This window comes from Nyctereutes procyonoides, unplaced genomic scaffold (genome assembly GCF_905146905.1).
Source record: "Nyctereutes procyonoides isolate TBG_1078 unplaced genomic scaffold, NYPRO_anot_genome, whole genome shotgun sequence".
Classification (NCBI taxonomy): Eukaryota; Metazoa; Chordata; class Mammalia; order Carnivora; family Canidae; genus Nyctereutes; species Nyctereutes procyonoides.
The window spans coordinates 54,962,534-54,984,596 of NW_026575131.1; the positions used below are offsets into that span (position 1 = coordinate 54,962,534).

At 51.0% G+C, this 22,063-nt stretch overlaps 1 protein-coding gene and 1 long non-coding RNA gene across 2 annotated transcripts; one reads left to right on the forward strand and one right to left on the reverse strand.

The window, feature by feature from the left end:
- Positions 1-1,736: 1,736 nt before the first annotated feature.
- ARRDC5 (arrestin domain containing 5) lies at positions 1,737-13,652 on the forward strand. The gene is made up of 3 exons (XM_055343827.1): positions 1,737-1,989; positions 3,625-3,830; positions 13,006-13,652. Exons 1-3 carry the CDS (start codon positions 1,737-1,739, stop codon positions 13,531-13,533), a joined length of 987 nt encoding a protein of 328 aa, XP_055199802.1. The 3' UTR covers positions 13,534-13,652.
- Positions 3,684-20,134, reverse strand: LOC129521911 (uncharacterized). The gene is made up of 5 exons (XR_008666874.1): positions 20,050-20,134; positions 18,725-18,786; positions 17,138-17,183; positions 16,073-16,155; positions 3,684-3,761 (listed from the first exon to the last, which is right to left on the reverse strand). It is a non-coding gene; the product is annotated as an uncharacterized LOC129521911 (long non-coding RNA).
- Between the last annotated feature and the right edge of the window lie 1,929 nt (positions 20,135-22,063).

Below are 22,063 nucleotides of genomic sequence, written 5' to 3' on the forward strand. Positions count from 1 at the left end.
GTCACTAAAAATGTGAGGATTTGTCATAGAAGTCATAGGGAACAAATAGAGTCCAAGATACAAAGTCCAGATGCTACAGTTAACTTCTTCCAACTTCAGAATTTCCTCTGTGCTACTAAGTATCTCTCTGGGCACACACCCATCAGCTGGGTACAGACCACATCCCAGGGACCGGCAGGTATAAAGCTGGCCTACCTGAGTCTGTGATGAGATTTTTCATGCTAGGAACCTGCCATGGGAACTTGGCCCATCCCTGGTGAGAGCATATCATCTGTTTGTACCTACTGTTGCAAAAACTCAACAGGACCAAAAGAGGGAAAACATTCTTCAGGCGTATTTGGAGCAGGGCACAGCCCAAGCCCCTCAGATATCCCAAATCAAGTAACGCAGAAAGAGGTCTGGCTTTCCCTGCAGGAGGGACTTTGAGGGGCCCATTTCTCCAATCATTTTCAGAAAGTTGGAGAGGTTGCTTGGGTTCATTAACAAACATGAATAAAAGACTGTCCCAGGCATCTCCGGAAGAAGTTTACAAACCACTCAGGGAGACAAACTAGCAATGCTTACAAAAGACATGATATGAAATAATAAAGCAAGATAGGACAAAGACAATGAAGAAGGCCTGCCAGAGTCTGGAGAATGGACACTTCCTGGCACCTCTTCTGCTCCAGTGGCTCACCACTGCCCACATGCAAGTCAGGCCCCAGGAAAACCATTAGTGGGCAAAAGGCCTGTTTCCTTTTTGCAAAATGATATATTCTGGAAGGTCACTAAGTCACTCAACAAACTTTTATTGACACCCCTCTTGTCTGAACCAGCCCCAGAGTCAAGCAGATGTTGATGGGCAAAAAGCTTCCAGAAACTAAGTCCCACCCTCTGGGGACTTCCCATTCAATGGGAGGAGACACGAGTGTAAAGAGAAATGTCAGATGTATAAGGAGATGTTTAGGGGGAGCACACAATGCTCTAAGCATCTTCAGTCCGGACACACCAGATTTCATGTCTTGGCCATAAGTATAATTTTTTTTCTATCAGGGACTGGTATATAGAGAGAACCATTAAAATGACAATGATTTTGGGAACCCTGGTGGCTCAGTTGGTTGAGCATCTGCCTTTGGCTCAGGTCATGATCTCAGGGTCCTGGGATCGAGCCCTGCAATGGGCTCTCCGCTCAGCAGGGAATCTGCTTCTCCCTCTCCCTCTAAGGTCTCTCTTTCTCTCTCAAATAAATAATTTTTTTAAAATGATAATGATTGTGTATGAGTTTAACCAGTGTATGAACCCTAAGGAGTGCACATGCCACATTTGGGAGCCATCTGATAGAACAGATAATATCTTTGGGCTCATTCCTCTCCATCTCTAGGTAAAGCTCATAATACCTACCTCACCAGAGTCCTTCCCACCTAGGCCTCTAACCTCCCAGCATGATGACAGGTGTCCCCTATGTAGCTAGAATGCTAGGGTCCTATGGTTGTTTTGGCTTATGTATTTGTTGTTTCCTACAGAAAAAGAAAAAAGTGGTTGGGCTATCATTTCATAAGCCAGTGAGGACTTTGGAATTCCCCAGCTATCTCACCCCTGAACAACAGCCCTGTCTCCCCTCCTGGCCACTAGAGACCCCTTCCCAGAACCCTGGCTGAATGATGTCACAGACAGGTGACCTCACTGCGGCAAAGGAACCGGGAATCTCAGTGGCATGGGGGAGGAGGGAGGATGTTTCTCCACCACCCCAACCCCCCATGTCTGTGGTGAAGTCAATCGAATTAGTGTTGCCCAAGGATGCAGTCTACCTGGCTGGCTCCAGCATAAAAGGGCAGGTGGTTCTAATCCTGAACAGCACCCTGGTGGACCCTATAGTGAAGGTGGAGCTGGTGGGAAGGGGTTATGTGGAGTGGAATGAAGAAATCGGGGCATCCCGTGATTATAGCAGAGATGTTATTTGCAACAACAAGGCCGACTATGTGCAGAAGATGAAGACGTTCCCAGTAGAGGGTAAGACAAAGCCAGCAGCCAACTCTGGCCATAATAGGAATCTGGGTCTGGAAGGCAAACTCATCCCCCAGGGTTACCAGCAATGGGCAGAGGCCTGGTTCCTCCCCAAGAGGGAAGCAATGTATAACAATGACCATCAGTTACACATAACAAGAAAATAACAAGACATGAGGAGTGGATCAGATATTTGCAATGAGCTTTCAAAGTAGTTTCCCTGGAAAAAATGCTATCCTTAGCCCAACGACCACTTTGGGAAGCCATTTTTTTTTTATTCTGTTTTGTTATTTTACAGAGATAAATCTCCCTCTGGCAGTGAAACGTGAGGAGACAAAATAAAGGAGTCTTCTGGTCCCAGGGAAAGAGATAGGAGGCAGAGAAGACATTCTAGGGAGAGAATAACCAACTCCCACCTCCAGCAGGTTCAGATCCAAAGTCTGGACAGACCTCGGGGAGGCTGAACTGCCCCGGAGCTAAAGTCCTTTCCAAAATGTGCTCATGGGAGCGTTCCTAGGTATGCCACAACTTTTAGTCAACGCTTGGCTGAACAAAGTTTAAATTTAGACTTTTAAAATTTTTAGATAGGGAGGTCATGCAAAAGTCTCTTCAAAGAGGGAATGACTGAGCTCAGAGCTGAGTGATGGGAGGGACACCAGCCGTGCAGATATCTAGGGGAGGAATGGCAACATGCCAGGCCTTATGTTGCCTTCTCAGTGTCCCACTAACCCATCTGGAAAATGGAAACCAGAAAAGGGATTGCCTCGTACAATTGCTTTGAGGACGTAGCGATTGAGTGATACGTGTAGGGCTTAGAATAGTGCGGAGCATACAGTAAGTGCTTCATAAGTGTTCATTTTTTCAACCCAAGCACTCCCCACCCAGTTACCCTCAGCATCAGGTACCACCCTCTCCCATCGCCAAGCGTTTCCCCTTGAAAGCATAAGCCCGAGCCTTCAATGGATTCACTCGTTTATTTCGAAAACATTTATTGAGCACCTTCTGTACACGGCACTGAGCCAGGTGCTGGGGGTGCGGCGGTGAATAAACCAAACACTGTCCCTGGAGTCACTGGGATAGCCATCCAGGGGGGAAGACACAACAATGAGAGGCATTTGGATGAATGAAAATAACAGTTTTTAAAAATGAGGAAGTTACAGAAATGGGGGCTGTGTGAGTTGCTCCCTGGTCCTCGGTTGCCACTCAACACATGTTAAATGCCTACTGTATGCTGTGTGCTGAAGCCCAGGCTCCAGGAGGGCAGGGAGATGTGCTGGCCTTCCTCTCTGCTGCAAATACAGCCTAAAAGAGCCTCTGGCACACAGTAGGCACTCAAGATGTGTTTGTTGAACGAATGTGCGACTGGGGGCTGGACCTCCAGTTTCTCAGACCCAGAGTAGAGGTGAGCACATCCTTATGGGTATTTGGGGTGACCACTCCAGCCGCATCACCCACCCAGGGCATCCCCCTCCAGCCCGGCTTGCAGATGCCTAAAAGCACAGAACTCAGCCTAACTCAGGGACAGGTGGGCCAGACCCAGAACAAATCCCCTGCCAAACCAACAAATAAAGGGGAGGGGGGGAGAAAGAAAGAAAAAAGATTCTAGAACCTTCTGATGGCGTCGGTGTGTTTTGCTTTCAGATAATTGGTTAAGTGCAGGCAGCCACACCTTTGACTTCCATTTCAGCTTACCTCCCAGGCTTCCTTCTACCTTCACCAGCAAAATCGGCCACGTCTTCTACTTCGTGCAAGCCTCCTGCGTGGGCCGGGAGCACATTCTGGCGAAGAAGAGAATGTACTTGTTGGTTCAAGGGACTTCGGACTTCCACAAAGAAAACCCATTGCAGGTAGTGAGGGGTGGGGGGCAGTGGTGGGGCCTGTCCTCCAAGCTCCCCAGAGGCAGTTGGGAAGGCAGGGGACAGAGGAAGAAGGAAAGGTGCTGGGGGCCCCCTGGGGCCCAGGGAGTTCACAAAGGGTGAACCAGAAGCCAGAGTAGGAACCAAGCCAGAGGCTCTCAACCAGGATCATCCTGCCTCCCCAGGGGGCATGGGGTAGGGTCTGTAGACGTCTACAGGTGTCAGGACTGGTGGGGGCGGAGGCTACTGGCTGTCAAATGGGTAGGGCCAGAGGTGCTGCTCGATACCCCACAGTGCCCAGGGCGCCCCCCACAGAGAATGACTGGGCCCCAATGTCCTTGACTCTATTAAGTCATGACTGTTCAGAACCCTCCCCCCCATTCCCTGCTCCGTGACCGGTGGGTGAGAGACCGGGACACGCCATGGGTCTCCAGGGTCTCTGAGCCCTCAGACAACAGAGATGGTGCCCCCAGCAAAAGAAGCAAGGAAGGAGGGACGCCCGGGTGGCCTAGCAGTTGACCATCTGCCTTCAGCTCAGGTCATGATCCCGGGGTGCCAGGATCGAGTCCCACATTGGGCTCCCAGCAGAGAGCCTGCTTCTCCCTCTGCCTGTGTCTCTGCCTCTCTCTCTCTCTCTCTCTCTCTCTCTCCTCTCTGTGTATTCTCATGAATAAATGAATAAAATCTTTAAAAAAAAAAAAAAGAAGAAGAAGAAGAAGGCACAGCAGCAAGGAAGGGGGTGGCTTCTGGCCCCAGGAAAGAAAAGGGCATGTGGCATTGGTCTGGCTGAGCAAAGGAGGTTTTCTGGATGGTTCCTGGAGGCCCAGGTGCAGAGGTGGAAGTGGAGGTGGGTGGAGAGACGTTGGCCCAAGTCACTCCCCTGGGGACTCTGTTATGAGAGCATGGTGGCGGAGATGGCTGGCATTTTAGTTTTCAAAATCCAGGTAAAAATCCTGGAGCCCCCACCTCCCTGTCATGCCACCCTCTGCAGATAATGTTGCCTGTCTGCACCTCCACCTCCTCATCTGTAAAATGGGCAAGGAGATAGTGCGTGCCTTCCAGAACTTCCCACAGTGCCTGGCATGGACTGGGGGAATGGGCCCCAATAATCTTGTCACTGCCTCCACTGCAGTATTATTATGTATTTAACAGAGGGATCATCTCTAGCCTGGCCAACCTCCTGGGATGGTCCTGGAGGGTCCCAGGAAGGGAAGATGCTTAGAAGGGTGGATCAGCCCTGGGATGTCCAGACCTGAGCTCAGGGCCCACTTGACCATCTGCTCCCTGTGTTACCCTCAGTAGGCTATGGCCCTGCTCTGGCCTTCCCTCCAGAGTTCATCTAGAGCACAGGGGGCACAAGGCAAAATCTGGGGTGAAATGTTGGGGCTGGGCACCTGGGTGGTTCAGTGGTTGAACATCCGCCTTCAGCGTGATCCCGGGGTCCTGGGATTGAGTCCCACACAGGGCTCCCTGCAGGGAGCCTCCTTCTCCCTCTGTCTGTGTCTCCATGTTTCTCATGAATAAATAAAAAAAAATCAAGAAAAGAAAGAAAGAAAAAAGAAAGAAAGAAAGAAAGAAAGAAAGAAAGAAAGAAAGAAAGAAAGAAAGAAAGAAAGAAAGAAAGATTGGGGCTGGGTGAGTCCCAGCCTGAGCTGTTGTTGACAGAAACTTCATTAGCTAGATGGCCTTGGGCATTTAACACCACCTCCTAGCACCCTGACAATCCCAAGTGGTATAATGAGAAAGATCATACTTCCCTCACTGGGTGCTCACCAAGACTGCAAAGTGCTCAGCACAGCGTCTACACACCCAGGAGGAGCCCCGTAAGTGGGAAAATCTAAAATCAAAATTGTAGCAGAAAAAAAAAAGTTAGCAGCAAAAGGGAGTTATCTCAGATGAGTTTTGAGGATATGAAAATAGGGTGTCCTTTCAACTACTCAGTTCTGTCTTAACCAGACTGGGCAAGGGAGGCCCTTTTGAGGAGGTGACATTTTAGCAGAGAATTGAAAGAGGAGAGGGGAAAACCATGGGGAGATCTGAGGTACAGGGTTCCAGGCAAAGGGAACAGCCCGTGCAAAGGCCCTGGGGCAGGGCTGTGCCTGGCATGTTGGAGGAACAGTGCGGGGGGGCACATGGCCAGAACAGAGCGAATGATGGGGGACAGAGGGGGAGAAGGTGAGGGCACAGAGGTACAAGAGGCTTTGGGAGGACTTGGACTTTCACCCTGAGGGAGGTGAGAGCCCTGGTGGGGAGAGAGTCATCACTTGAGTCCCTCTGGCTGCTTTGGGGAGGATAGACAATGGGGGGCAGGGGAGCAGGGCAGGGGTCACTGCTCTGGTGTAATGAGCAACAATGGGGCTCAACCAGGTAGAGGCAGAGTATTTTATTTTTTTAAGATATTTTAAAAATTCTTTTAGAAAAAAAATTCTCTTAGAAAGAGAGAGAGTGCGCACACACAATCAGAGACGGGGGTGGGGGGAGGCGAGAATCTGAAGCCAACTCCACGCTGAGCTCAGAGCCCAACACGGGGCTCGATCCCCCAGACGCCAGATCATGACCTGAGCTGAAACCAAATGTTGGACGCTCAATGGACTGAGCTACCCAGGCACCCCTGGGTGGAGACAGAGTCTTGATCCCCAACAGTCTGTCCCCAGAGCAGCTGGAAGCAGTCAGGTGATGACATTCCTCTGCCCCCACAACCTTCCCCCGCCTCTCATTTCATTCAGGGTAAAGACCAAAGTCCTCCTGAGGCCTTTGGAGGCCTGCTCCAGTCAAACAGGCCTCTTCCCTGTTCCTCCGATACACCAGGCCTGGGTCCTGCCCCAGGGCCTTTGCATGGGCTGTGCCTTCCACCGGGAACCCTATAACATGAACCTTCCTATCCTTCCCCTTCATCCTTCAGGTCACTGCTCAGAAGCCACGTAGGCACTCACCTAGCTGGATGAACTCACAGCCCAGCGGAAGGCAATTCAGCTATATCTATTCAAATTAAAATGAACACGCACTTTGCCCCGGCCATTTCCCTTCTAGAAATTTCTCCTATTGATATTCTTTCACGTGTGACCTGACCTCTGACAGCAATGTTTACGTGGCCAGAAAAAAAAGGAATCGACCTAAACACTCATTGTTCAGGGAATTAAAGTAGCAGTGCGCCGTCCAAGGAATACTCTCTAGATAAGAGAGAGAGAGAGAGAGATGGAGCAAGGCAGCTCTGGGTGCAGGACCTCTAAGTCACTGGGTTGAGTGAGCACAGCAAAGTTCAGCCTGGCACGCTGCTGGTGCAAGTGAGAAATGCACTTCCTTGCAGGTGTAGCAAACGTCTCCGGAAGGAGACCAGAGAAACTGGCAACAGATGCTGCCCCCCTGGGAGGGGAGCAGGAGCACACATTTTCTCCTTCCACTTTTTTTTTTAACAGCTTCATTGACATAGAATTCACATATAATTCACCCATTTAAAGTGTGCAGCTCAAAAACAAACAAAAAATAAATAAATAAAGTGTGCAGCTCAGCGACTTCTAGCAAGTTCACAGAGTTGTGCAGCCACCGTCAACGGTGGATCGTAATAGAGCAGGTCATCAGCCCAGAAAGAATATTCTTGCATCCCTTAGCTGTCACCCCTGAACCCCCCCACACCCCCTCCCCCAGCAACCACTAAATCCACTTCCTCGTTTTGTCGGGATTTGCCTGTTCTGGACATTTCATGAGAATGGAATCGTGTGATACGTAGGCTTTTTATTATTATTTTAAGATTTTATTTGTTTATTCCTGAGAGACGCAGAGAGAGAGAGAGGCAGAGACACAGGCAGAGGGAGAAGCAGGCCCCATGTGGGAGCCTGATGCGGGACTCGATCCCGGGACCCCGGGGTCACACCCTGAGCCGCCCAGGCACCCAGATATGTAGGCTTTTTGCATCTGGCATATTCCACTCACCTTTGTGCGAGCCCCACCCACGACGCGGGACCTGTCTCACCATCAGGGCCTCATCCCTTTTTAAGGCTGGATAGCCTGTTCATGGGGCAGCGGGACCCCGTTTTGTGTATCCTTCCCGCACTGATGGATACTTGGGTCGCTGCCACTTCTCTGCTACTGTGAATCATGCCGCGGTGCGCACTCACGTACACATGTTTGCAAGGATGTATCTTCTTGTTTCTCTTGACTAGACACCTGGGTCAGAGGATCCTGCTGTTGAACATTCGAGGAACTGCCAGACTGTTTCCCACGGTGGCTGTACTGTTTTGGGGTTCCCTCCAGCAATGCACAGGGGGCTCCAGTCATCCCCACCTCCTCTCTCCTCCACTCTTCGTACCTTTAGAATCTTGAAAGTCAGGATCGCATTCCCTCTTCCGGCCCTCGGTACCATCTGGGAAGGGAGCTCATCCCAGAGACATTTCCTAACCATGGCTCCAAGGGAGCCCCCACCCCATCTCTCCTTAGTTCATGCCCCCCGGTTTGCATCCGGCGCAGCCTCATCACTGGCCCTATCAGCAATGAGCTGGTTCATTTTCACTGTGCCAACATGAACCGGGCTGGTCTTCACTGCTACGGATTGTCCTTGAACTTGGCACCCAATTTGATGCAAATAAACGCTGGCTGGATGAATTCCCCCCAAAGTTTCACATCTGCCAAAGGAATGCAGGCCTTCAAAACACGCCCAGATGCAAGAAATCCACTGTTGGGTTTGTACCCCGACATTACTGGGAATCAGGGTGCTTTGGCCACCCTGCCTGACCTAGCATGGGAGTCTCTCTCCACTGGGCCCCTGTGGGAATTGCTGGGCACCTCTCTCAGGTACAGGCCAGAACTACGGCTTGGCCTTGAGTTAGGGCAGTAAGCTCCTTAATGCCTGCAGGGTCCTAACGCATGCGAGGAATTTTTGAATAAGACTGGAGGGATTTAGACTAAAACTGCCTGCAATTAGCCTCCTGGAGGAGAGGGAGGAGAAAGCTAAGGAGGCAGGAAGGCCTGAGGTGAGGTCACCTGGGGTCAGAGGTCAGCCCCAGGTCTCCCAAGAGGCAAGGCATCTGAGCTGGAGCAGGGTTTTTCACAATCCGTCCACAGGTTGCAACATAAACTTAGCAGGGGTCCAAGTACACTTGTATAAAATGAAAGAATATGCAAGACCTAAATAGAATATGTCAGAAAGAAGTCAATTTTGTGGGTAGCAAATTTTCTTGTTGTTTTTTTTTTAATAGAATAAGAAAACAAAACAGAATAAAATAAGTAGAGCAGCAAATGAAGAAAATGTTTGGTGGCTTGCAACCGACTTTTAAAAAATGAAAGAATAGAACAAAACATAAACATGATGGGTTGCAACAGCTTTGTCTTTATAACATCAATGTGCTGGACCAAATATAATAGTTTTGAATACGCAGAATATAGAATTTATGAGAAAAAAATTAATTTGCTTACATTACAACCAGTTAATGCTTATAAAATGTTGGTTTTATATAAAACAAAATAATAAAGAAAATGTGCTGAAAATAACAGGAAAGCAAATCCAGAGGGTCTCAATGAACATTTTTAAATGATTACAATAAACAGGAAGTACCAGTAGGCATGTGTTATGGATAAGTAGTAGTTCATAAAAGACACTTCTCTTTCAAAGATCTAAGATGTAGATGTAAATATGGATTTGTGTTCTTTGCCAAAATATTAAAATCTGTTTTAACCATGAGCTGTGATTTTAAGAAAAAAAGAAAAAGGGAATAGTATATGGCACATACTGTGTGTGGCCTCAAAGCCTAAAATATTTGTCATCAGTTCCTTTACAGAAAAAGTTCACCCCCAAGGCCCAGAGCAACTCTCAGTGTAAAACCAGGAAAAAATGTCTTCAGGATGCTCCCTCTAGCACTTTTATGATATCAAGCACATAGAAACAATATAAATGTCCATCATGTCCAGGGGAGGGGGGCGCTGATGAGTAAATACATTGTTTTGCAGCACACTCAGTGGGCGTCGTGAAAACAAATGTACCAGAGTGACAAGCCTGCATGCATGCACTTCCAGCACAGAATGCTGAGCTAGGAAAGAGAATTACTAGAAAATACTGAAAAGAAAAAAAAAAAAAGAAAGAAAGAAAATACGGACAGCTTGATATATTTAAAGTATTAAAATGTATAAAACAGGAGAGCCTGGCCAGCTCAGTCCATAGAGCATGCGACTCTTGCTCTCAGGGTCATGAAGTTGGGTGTGGAGCAAACTTAAATTTTTTTAATTAAAAAAATATGCAAACCAGTATTGTATACTTCCACCAGAAGCAGGTGCATTCCTAAAGAATATAAAAGTTCACATGAGGGGCAGCCCGGGTGGCTCAGCGGTTTAGTGCTGCCTTCAGCCCAGGGCCTGATCCTGGAGACCTGGGATCGAGTCCCACGTCAGGCTCAGGCTCCCTGCACGGAGCCTGCTTCTCCCTCTGCCTGTTTCTCTCTCTCTCTCTCTCTCTCTCTCTCTCTCATAAATAAAATCTTAAAAAAATAAAAATAAAATAAAAATAAATAAATAAAAGTTCACATGAGGATGACAAATAGCCAGTCTAGCAAGGAAGGGAGGGAGGCAATGAGGCAAAGCATCCAGAACCTACCAGATGTTTCCTTTCCTCCTAGAAGATACATTTGTGCTGGTTATACTGTTCTTTACACACTTCGTTCCAAGACAATACATCTTGCAGGAGGTCCCTCCATGTTTGTAGTAAGAGAACAAATGTGTAGGCACAACAAAGTGATTGCTGTAAAATTCAAAATGTTGCCCTTTGCAGGCAGGGTTGGGGGCTGGGTGCCCATGGAGGACTTTGGGGGAAAACTGCCAAATCTCGACTTCTTGAAGGGAGGTTACAAGAGAGTTGACTTTGGAATAACTCAGGGTTTTCTATTTCCCTCATGAGGGGTTTCCATGTCTGAGTTGTATTTCTCAATAATGTTTAAGAGTGTTCTTAAAAAGCCATCTATATGGGGCGCCTGGGTGGCGGGGTTGGTTGAGCGACCCACTCTTGGTTTGGGCTCAGGTCATGATCTCAGGGTCGTGAGATTGACCACCCACGTTGGGCTCCATGCTCAGTGTGGAGTGTGCTTGAGATTCTCTCCCTCCCGCTTATGTACTCTCTGCCTTTCTAACAAATCTTTTTTAAAATCCAGACATGAGGGACTCCTGGGTGGCTCTGTGATTGAGCATCTGCCTTGGGCTCAGGCCGTGACCCTGGGGTCCTGGGATTGAGTCCCGCATTGGGCTCCCGCAGGGACCTGCTTCTCCCTCTGCCTGTGTCTCTGCTTCTCTCTCTCTCTCTCTCTATCGCTCTGTCTCTCGTTAATAAGTAAATAAAATCTTTAAAAAAAAACATCCATGGGGATCCCTGGGTGGCGCAGCGGTTTGGCGCCTGCCTTTGGCCCAGGGCGCGATCCTGGAGACCCGGGATCGAATCCCACGTCGGGCTCCCGGTGCATGGAGCCTGCTTCTCCCTCTGCCTGTGTCTCTGCCTCTCTCTCTCTCTCCCTGTGTGACTATCATAAATAAATAAATAAAAAAACATCCAGATATGCTAAACCCCCAACTCTGGGCAAAGGGAGCAGGGGATGGGGGGGTATGGCGTTAGGAAAGGGTCCATGGGGGCTCCAACCAGATCTCTCGTGTTTTTATTTTATTTATTTTTTTCCATTTAAGATTCTTTATTTATTTATTAAAGAGAGAGGCAGAGACACAGGCAGGCTCCACACAGGGAGCCCGACGTGGGATTCGATCCTGGGACCCCAGGGTCACGCCCTGGGCCGAAGGCAGGCACGCTAAACCGCTGAGCCACCCAGGGATCCCCTTGTGTTTTTTTTTTTTTTTTCATTTTTTTTATTTTTTGATAGTCACAGAGAGAGAGAGAGAGGCAGAGACACAGGCAGAGGGAGAAGCAGGCTCCATGCACCGGACCGGGAGCCCGACGTGGGACTCGATCCTGGGTCTCCAGGACAGCGCCCTGGGCCAAAGGCAGGCGCCAAACCGCTGCGCCACCCAGGGATCCCTCCCCTTGTGTTTTTATTTTAAATTGTGGCAATATATGCATGATATAAAATTTGCCATCTTAACCATAAGTGTTGAGTACACTCACGTGGCTGTGCAGCTCTGATATTTTATGTCTTAAATGAGCAGAGATCTGAAACAAAGCAGGAGAATTTGTAAATGCTGATAGAGTGGTTTGTAGGAACATGGCAGTGGTGTGCTAGGAAATGGTTAACAACCAGCTTTGGTGCAGGGCAGCCCTGATGTGTAATGTTTACCAATTTCCCTGATGAAAATACTCCCATGGGGGCCAATTTCAAATGATAACTTGCTGTCACTAATGGGAAGTGTAAGGGGAGTTTGGAAGTATTTTTCACACTATTTCTCTCTCTCTCTTTTCTTTGGTATGCTGAAGGAGAACACACACACACACACACACACACACACACACTCAGTTGTAAAAGTATCAAGTTCCTCTGCAAGAAGACACCGGAAGCCAGCAAAAGTGGAGAGGGCTCATTCTAAGTTCCCCCGGCATCACGTCAAGTCCTTTAAAACATTATCCACAAATAAAAAGTAAAATGGCACCGAAGCCACTCGTTAATATAATGTACATGTGACTTTTATTTGCAATCCAGCAGCCGACTAGTGGATAGAGTGGCTGCATCTTGAGGCATTTATTGAAACGCATTACATAATTTCAACTCTACGGTTTTCCTTTTATAATTCAGGGCCCCTAATATTTTCTCCTAAAGTCTGAACTACCCGGGTGAGCCCTAGGTCTTGGGCTTAGACCGTGAGACACTTCCTTTCTTCTGGAAAACAGAGGCCCAGAGAAGTCAAGCCACTTGCTCAAGGTCACACAGCAAGTGAGCATTGGAGGTGGGGGTGAAACCAGGGCCTTGTGGATACTTTAGGCTTATTTTACAGATGAGGAAGGAAATTGATACTCAGAAAGGCAAAGGGTATTGATTAAAGCAAGCTGGGAGATCACACCAGGCTCCTGGCTACCAGATGCCCAAGGCTCCAGATCCTACCTCAGTAGATCTGGAGGATCTAAGTAGATCCTCCTACTTAGGGAGAGTCCCTAAGGCTCAGTTTGCAGGGGCTGTGATGGAAGACTGTCAGGCAGGCGAGCGGATTTTGTGGCCATGACCCCTCACATTTGTCCATCTCCCCCCCCTTCTAGAACCCTCTATTGGTGAAGGCTGAGAAGAAGGTCTCCTACAACTGCTGCAGCCAGGGCACCATCTGCCTACAAATCCAGATGGAGAAGAACACCTTCACGCCGGGGGAGAGGGTCATCTTCACCACGGAGGTCAACAACCAGACCAGCAAGTGCATCAAGACGGTCATTTTTGCCCTCTACGCCCACGTGCAGTACGAGGGCTTCACCCCCAACGCGGAGCGGCGGTCGCGGGCGGACAGCAGTGAGCTGCTCCGACAGGAGGCCAACACCCAGATCACGCCTTTCAACACCACCAAGATCGTCAGCGCCCTCAACCTCCCGCAGGTGCTGTCCGTGAGCAGCAGCACGCGCGACAGCGAGATCATGAGCACCCACTACGAGCTGGTCAGCACCGTCCACCTGCCCTGGTCCCTGACCAGTGTGAAGGCCAAGGTTCCCATTATCGTCACCAGTGCCCCTGTGGACGCAGCCAGCTGCCAGCCGCTGGAGGGGACGGCGTTAGCCCTGAGCCAAGAGTGCCAGAATTAAGTGCCCAAACTTCTAAATATTAAAAGCTCTATCAGACTCTACGGGCAGCCCTTTCTTTGCCTTGCGCAGATGGGCTTCAGATAAATCGGGTCGTGGGTGGCAGGTGCCTGAACCTCCCCACACTGCAGCCACTTAGGCGTCAGGTTCTCCCGTCCCCAAACGGTTTACAGAACGCTGGGGACAGATGAAGGGGACTGATCAGGCCTTCCAGTAGACCCCGCCCCGGTTAGTGCTCCAGACCCATGTCCTCACTGGGGGTCTCACAGTGCCTGGACCCAGGGTCCCCAGCTGGGGCCAGTCTACCCTCCAGGTGCACTAGCAAAGTCTGGCTGCACGGGTTTTCACCACTGAGGGGAACGGGCACTGCTCCTGGCCTTGGGTGAGTGGGGCCCAGGGCTGCTGCTCACCGTCCTGCAACGCCCAGGATGGCCTCACCCCAAGAGAATGATCCAGCCCCAAAGGTCCACAGTGCCAAGGGGAAGAAAGCTTGCATTCACTATCTGGGGGTAAAATTGAGTTTGATCCCTAGCTCAAGATACCAGAATAAATCCCTGATGGATCAGGCGGTGTAAACCAGGGTGACCCCCCAGTGCCTGTGAATTACCTCCTCTCTCCCTCCCACTCTAACCCTAACCCATGCATGCATTTAAATGTGTTCAGTATCCCAGGATGGTTATGGGATGCAGAATCTCCTGGGGGTCAGTGGAATCCCCTAACCCAGTGGGCCTCACCCAGAGGGATTCTGCCCCTCAGGGGACACTGGGCAACATCTGAGGACATTTGAGGCTGTCATGACTGCGAGTGCTCCTGGCAGTGAGGGGGGGGGTGGTCAGGAGTGCTGCTCAACATGCCACAATGAACAAGACGGCCCCCTTGTTAATTGAGAATGATCTGGCTCCTTGGGGCGCCTGGGTGGCTCAGTCTGTTAAGTGTCTGCCTTTGGCTCAGGGCATGATCTCAGGGTCCTGGGATCGAGCCCCCAGCATTGGGCTCCCTGCTCAGCGGGGAGTTTGCTTCTCCCTCTCCCTGCCCCTCCCCCTGCTCATGCTCTCTCTCTCTCTCACACACACATAAATAAATACAATCAAAGAAGAACAAGAACAAGAAGAAGAGAGAATGATCTGGCCCCAACAGATTCTTAACTATAGAGAACACACTGATGGTCACCAGAGGAGAGGTGGGTGGGGGATGGGTTAAAAGGTGATGGGGATTAAGTCATGCACTTGCTGTGATGAGCACCAGGGGATGTATGGAAATGTTGAATCACTGTATTATACACCTGAAACTAATATTAGTGTATGTTAATTAAGTGAAATTTAAATGAAAACTTTAAAAAGATAATGATCTGGTCCCAAATGTCAGCATGGGCGAAGGGGGAAAGACGCTGGGCTAGGGGCAATCCATGAGGGCAGGTGGTTGCCAAGTGCCAGGGCTCAGTCTGTGGGCCTCTTACCCAAGTCAGGGCCTGTCCCTCCTACACTCACAGCCTCTCAGGGCTAACCCACGTCACTCAGGGTAGAAGCCAAAGTTCCCCCAGCACAGGACCTGCATATCTGCCCATGTCTCATCTATGATCATTGGTCACCTGCACCTGACCTTATCCCCTACATTCTGTCCTCCCTGCAAATAAAAATCCAGGATCCCCCATTAAGTTTGAATTTCTGAAGGACAATACTGTTTTAGCAGAAGTATGTCCCATGCCATATTTGGGATATGCTGAGGCTGAAAAAATAATTTGTTGTTCATCTGATATTCCAATTTAACTGGGTATCCTTTACTTTTCTTGGTGATCTGATTGCTCAAGCAACTAGAAAGCTCTCAGCACAAATCAGGCCACCTCTGTCCATTGGGTCCCCATGGCACTCACGCTGTCTCTGCATGATCAGGAATGAAGGAAGGACTTTCCTGACACCACACCGTTCTTATTCTTCTCCCACTTCTCAGATTTTTTGGTGTCTGCTTTCATCAAAACCACATCATCCATACCTCCTCTTTCAGGAAGCCTTCCGGCCATACCAGTCCAGCACCTCTCACCCTCTTCTACCAGGTCCTGAAACATGGATGACCTTCAAGGGTCATCTCTGCAGACGATAGGTCTGAATAGTAATAAGAAATAATGAGGACAGGGATCCCTGGGTGGCGCAGCGGTTTGGCGCCTGCCTTTGGCCCAGGGCGCGATCCTGGAGACCCAGGATCGAATCCCACGTCGGGATCCCGGTGCATGGAGCCTGCTTCTCCCTCTGCCTATGTCTCTGCCTCTCTCTCTCTCTCTGTGACTATCATAAATAAATAAAAATTTAAAAAAAAAGAAATAATGAGGACAATAACACCACGGCAAGGATCGGCTCCATTCACATCACACTTTCCTTCTTCCTCCTGGGCACATGGCTGGACTACATTTCCCAGCAACCCTTGCAGCCAGGTGTGGCCATGTGATTGATCTGGGCAATGAGAGGTAAGATGATCACAGCCAAGCCAAAGGCCGTGTGACTGATCTGGCCAAGTGATGTGATTCAGGCCAGATCCATTAAAAACTCACCACAGGAATCTTGTTCTCCCCTTTTTGCCAGCTGCTTGGAGAGGAGTGCTCGAACGGGAGCTGCCCAGGAAAGGTGATCTGTGCTTGATTGTTGGAAACACAAGGAATAAAACTATTGAGTAAACAACATCTGCTGTCGGGGCACCTGGGTGGCTCAGTTGGTTAAGCGTCTACCTTCCGCTCAGGTCATGATCCCAGGGTCCTGGCATCAGGCCCCAGGTTGGGCTCCCTGCTCAGCGGGGAGCCTGCTTCTCCTTCTCCTCTTTGTGCTATCTCTGTGTCTCTCTCAAATAAATATTTTGTTTTAAAGATTTTATTTATTTATTTTGTATTTATTCATGAGAGACACACAGAGAGAGGCAGAGACACAGGCAGAGGGAGAAGCAGGCTACATGTAGGGGAGCCCGATGTGGGACTCGATCCCAGGACCCCAGGATCACGCCCTGAGCTGAAGGCAGACTCAACCGCTGAGCCACCCAGGTGTCCCTCAAATAAATAAATTCCCCCGAGAAAAGAAAAAATCTGCTGAAATTGACGATTGCTCATTCCAGCCATTAGTCTACCCTAGGATTTCTTCAGCTCTGCACATGGACATTTGGGGTCAGATAATTCATTTTATGGGGAACAATCCTGCACATTGTAGAATGTCGAACAGCATCTCCTGCTTTTACCCACTAGATGCCAGTAGCATCTCCCAAGTTGTGACAATGGAAATTTCTCCAGACACTGCCAAGTATCCCTAAGATGGGCAGAACCACCCTCAGCTGAGAGCCTCTAGTCTACTCTTATCATACAAGTAACTACAAGTAGCTACATTTATGGAGGCTTTTGGACATTTTGGGGACCCGGAATTCAATGCAGCCACAACTAAACCTGTCATCTCGTCTTCCCCCCATTCCCTACCTCACCTGTTCCTTCTTTAGCTCTCTGTGTCAACGAAGACCCCATCTGAGCCTTTTATTCTCCCAAATTCTGCTTCTTTTACTTCCTAGGTAACTATTAAACCTCTCCACTCCTCCCATCTCCCCTGCCACCGCCCTAATCCAGGCCACCATCAATGCTTACCTGGATGATTGCTGCAGCGGGCTCCCAAGTGGCTCTGCTCTCACCCCTGCCCCGTTAGTTCACCGTCCACCCAGCAGCCAGAGAGAGAGAGAGAGAGAGCTTTTCAAAATGGAATTTGTGATTACAGGCTTGACTGGAGCTGGAGAAGCCCCTCCCAAGAGGCCCCACCCACATGGCTCTTGGCAGGAGGCTTTTAGTTCCATGCCACCTGGGCTTCTTGGGTGTCCCCGCAACATGGCAGCTGGCTTCCTCTGGAGCAAGTGATCCAAGAGAGAGCAGGGAGGCCACGATGACTTTTATGACCTAGTCTCAGAGGCGTTTGACACAATCGCTCCTGCCAGATTTTGTTTGTTCTTACAGACACTCAACTCACTCACTTCAACCCGCACTCACAGGGAAGAGAATTAGGATCCACCTTTTTAAAGGGGTGTCGAAACATTGGCAGATTTTTGTGTGTGTTTTGTCTTTTTTGGTTTTTCGGTTTTTAAGTAAGCTCTACACCCAACGTGGGGCCCGAACTCACAACCTGAAGATCAAGAATCACATGGTCTATGGATGAAGCCAGCCAGGTACCTCCTTGTGGGCACATTTTTAAAAACCACAATCCCTAATCAATCCCTTGACAAAGCCCATCAGATCCACCTTCAAGATCCTTCTGGACTCTTACTCTTTCTATTATCACCACGCTGGTCCTGCAACTCGAGTGTCCACGGACGGATGAGCCGATAAATGTGGTCCATCCACATGATGGACATCACATCAGCCTTAGAAAGGAAGGAAATCCTGATACACACTACAACATAAATAAGCCTCGAGGATGTTACCTAAGTGAAGTAGGCCATCTCAAAAGGATAATTCCCCTCTACGTCTATGAGGTCCCTAGAGGCGTCCCACCCACAGAGACAAGAGAGAAGGTGGTGGGCGCCGGGAATGGGATGGGAGTGGGGAGTCAGTGTTTCATGGGAACAGAGCCTCAGTTTTGCAAGATGAGAATGTTCTGGAGAGGGATGATAGGGACGGCTGCACAACCATGCGAATGCACTTGAGGCCACTGAGCTGCGCACTCAAAAATGGCTAAGATAAATTAAGGTAAACTTATGTGTGCGTATTTTACCACCATTAAAATGTTTTTAATAACAGCAATACCCAGGCACTGAGCTATGCTTTCAATCTCTCCATCAACTGTGAGTCTGGACAATTGTCATCTATGGTCACGAATGCCCCATTTCACAGATGAGGCATCAGAGGCTCAGAGAAGTGCAGCGGGGGGCCCAAGCTCACAAAGCCAGGATGAGATCCCCTAACCACCACCCCGTAGTACCCCTCTGAGCACCACAGAGACTCTTATTTTTACTGTTTCAGCTAAGGAAGGAGGGACCCGTCTCAGAGACGCAGAACTGAGGCAGGTGACACGCCAGGCTGGGCTCCTCAGCATCAGTACGTGGCCAGGCTGAGATGGGAACCTGGGGTGGCCTGATCCTGTCCCTGGGGCTGTGGGTTTGAGTCCTAATTATATGCTCTCTTGGCCCCAGTTCCCCCTCTTGCAAAACTGACAGATTGTTAGGGAAGCAGCCAAGACCAACGTACCTGGGAAGGGCTGAGGGTCCAAATACAGGCTCTCCGGACCTTGGTTTTCTCTTCTGCAAAATCTTTAAATAATTATTATGCTTTAAATAATGTTATTAATAATGGTATCTGGTATTGTTATTGTCTATTAATTACTCTTTTTTTAAAGATTTTTTTAGTTTATTTATTCATAGAGAGAGAGGCAGAGGGAGAAGCAGGCTCCATGCAGGAAGCCCGATGTGGGACTCGATCCCGGGTCTCCAGGATCATACCCCGGGCTGCAGGCGGTGCCAAACCACTGTACCACCAGGGCTGCCTGACTATTACTCTTACTCACCTTGGCACAACTCTATACACGGGGCTGGGTCACTTGCCGTGGGGTGTCCTGGGCACCGTGGGTGTGGGAGGCTCCATGCCAGGAGCACCCCCAGTTGGAACAACCAAAAACATCTCCAGACACCCCAAGTGGAGACGGAGCCCCTGAGGGTTCTGGGAGCAGAATCGCCCCAAGTGGTAGCCCCTGTGCACATGGTAGGGTTGGAGGTCTACGTTGAGTTAGTGCATCCAATACTAAATGCCAATTCCCAGCTCTGCTATTTATATGCTGTGTGACCCTGGGCAAGTCACTTGCATCTCTGAGCCTCAGTATCCCCCCCTTCCATAAAACTCAAACTCATCATTAGTCCCTCTTCCCCAAAGACGCTGGATTAAACAGCCTACGTCTATAAATGCATCAGCCAAAGTAAGCGCTCACTCCACAGGCCCTGTTGTTACCACAACTGGGGGCTTCTAGAAGATTTTGACTGGCAATAGCGGGCCCCCACACCCTCCCCGCTGGCCGCCTCCCCTCTGGGCCCCAGATTCAGGAGGCCACACAGGCGGGGCGTTGGGAACACTTCCTGTGCGGTGGCCTGTGGTGCCCACTGGGACAGGTGGGCTAACGGGAGAGCACAGCTGGGATCACCCCACTTCCTGCCCTGGGAGGAGGCGCCTCTTGGGTCCCTTCGCCCCCACCCCAAAAATAACACCTCCCCCCCACCAGGAACCAAAGCCACCGCACCAGCTGCAGCCTCCAACTCAGGGGACATGGGACGGACGGGTGGGGCCCAGCAGCTGCCACCACGGCGCCTGCCCCGCTGGGAATGTCCTCCCCCCTGCTGCTGCCACCTCCGGCATTCCAATCCCAAGGGGGTGACCTGGCCTCCCCCGTGGTGGCCCGGGACACACGAGCTCCGAGCAGGCAGGGCCGCCCGGGGGGGGGGGGGAGGGTGCTCCTTTGCCACCCGGGGTGACCGGGGACCCTCCCCGGCCAGAACCCCCAGGTCCCAGGTGTCTTCAATCCTCACCTCAAGGGATTGTCTGAGGGGGAAGGGGCTGGTTGCCAGGACAACAGCCCCCCACCTCTGCCTCTGAACAAAGGGGCAGCCAAGAACGGCGTGTTCTCTCCCCGCCAACGTGACCGGCACATCCTGGCAGCTGGCACTGGGAGGGCCGGGCCCCGAGCCGCCGGGCCTGGCCGCCCCGGACAAGGCCGCTCAGTGGGGAGCGGTCAGGGGGTGGCCGGGCCCCCAGGGATCTAGTTCCTGGTCAACCGGCCCTGGGCCTCTGGCCTTCCGGTACATTCTGCCGAGGAAGTCAGGCTGCTCTGCCTGCAGGACTTCCCAGAAAGGCCACGGGGACTCACATGTCTGGCCCAAGCCGGACAAAGGCCACACAGGGCCCTTCCTGCTGCCGGGCCCCCTGACCCCGCATTCTGGGGCCAGGGGTGCCCAGTGGGACCCGCCGGGGCCTGGGAGGGGTTGGCCCAGGGGACAAACAGTGGGTCTCCGAGCAGCTCCCCTCCCCCAGGCGGTACCTCCAGTGCAGGGGACAGCGGGCAGCTGGCGCCACCAGGGCGGGAGGCGGGGCGGGGACAGGCCAGGGCCTGCATGTTAAAAGACCCCCGGTTTCCCGCAGCGAGCCGGCCCAAGGAGACAAAACCTTGCCTTCTGGCCATCGGGCGGCCGTGGGTCGGATCGTCCGGCTGCTGGCTGGGGCCGCACGGTTGGGGAAGACACAGGCAGGCCTGCTGTGGCTGGCGTAGGGCTGGGGCGGGGGGGTCCAGGACGTACGGGTAAACAAACTATTTCTTAGCATAAGTATGTCCCTTATAATATTTGGGCCATACTTATGCTTAAAACTATTCACTGTATATCTGGACTTCACATGTACCTGGGTCTCCCGGATTTTTATTCGGCGAATTTGCAACCCCAGGCCACGGGCCCTCAAAGAGGTAAAGTTAAGCTCATCAACGTCCTCCCACACTTGTTCCTCTGCGGCTCCTCGCCCCAGGGGGCGCCTGGGTGTCCTCCACCTCCTTGGGTCACTCACCGGAGGCCCAAGTCAGCCTCACCTTCCAAACCCGGGCCCGTTGGTGCCCTGCCGTGGTCTCTCCCATCCACCCCCACCTCCTGCAGGCCTGGTCATGGCCCATCAGCTCCCGCCTGCCCTGCCCTCGCTCCTGCCTTTCTCTGCATCTTGAAGTCTCCACCCCCTTCCCCAGAGACCTAAACAGGGGCCTCCCTGCTCTGAATCCCACAGTTGCTCCCCACTGCTCCAGGAATAAAGGCCAAAAGCCTCTGCTTGACATTCGAAGCCCTTTCCCCAGCAGGGCTCCAAGCAACCCCTATTCCCGGTTCCCAGCCCCCTCTCCCAGAAGGAGCGTGGTTCCCCGAGAGCTTCCTGCTCTGTCAGGACCCCAGGTGCCTGGGTCAGGTGCCCCCCTCCTCTGCCCACAGCCCTCTGTGGTTCCCATCTCCCGTGGGGTACAAACCCAAGTCCTCCCTAGCCCACCTGCCCTGCCCCCTCCCTTCCTTGCACTGGATCACTCTTCTCTGGCCACGAGGGCCTTTGCTGTTCTTCTAGCACACGAGGCCCAGTGTTGCCCCAGGGCCTTTGCACAAGCTATTGCTGTTGCCCAGAGCACACCTCCTCTCTAGAGAGCCTATTTCTCTGTTTCACTGCCTATCCAGTAGATCACGCCAGAGATGTTTAATAAAAACTTCCTGAATGAATAATCGATCACGGTGCCTGGAAGGTCCTCCTGCATACCCCTTCCATCTGCCTATGACTTCCACTTTTTTTTTTCCAAGATTGTATTTATTTATCCACGAGAGACACACAGAGAGAGGCAGAGACACAGGGAGAAGCAGGCTCCCTATGGGGAGCCCACTGTGGACCTCGATCCCAAGACCCTAGGATCACAACCTGAGCCAAAGGCAGATGCCCAACCGCTGAGCCACCCAGGCTCCCCCCTCCCACTTTTTCTTTAAGACTTACCTGAAGTGGGGGGGGGAGACTTACCTGAAGCAGGTGGGCTCG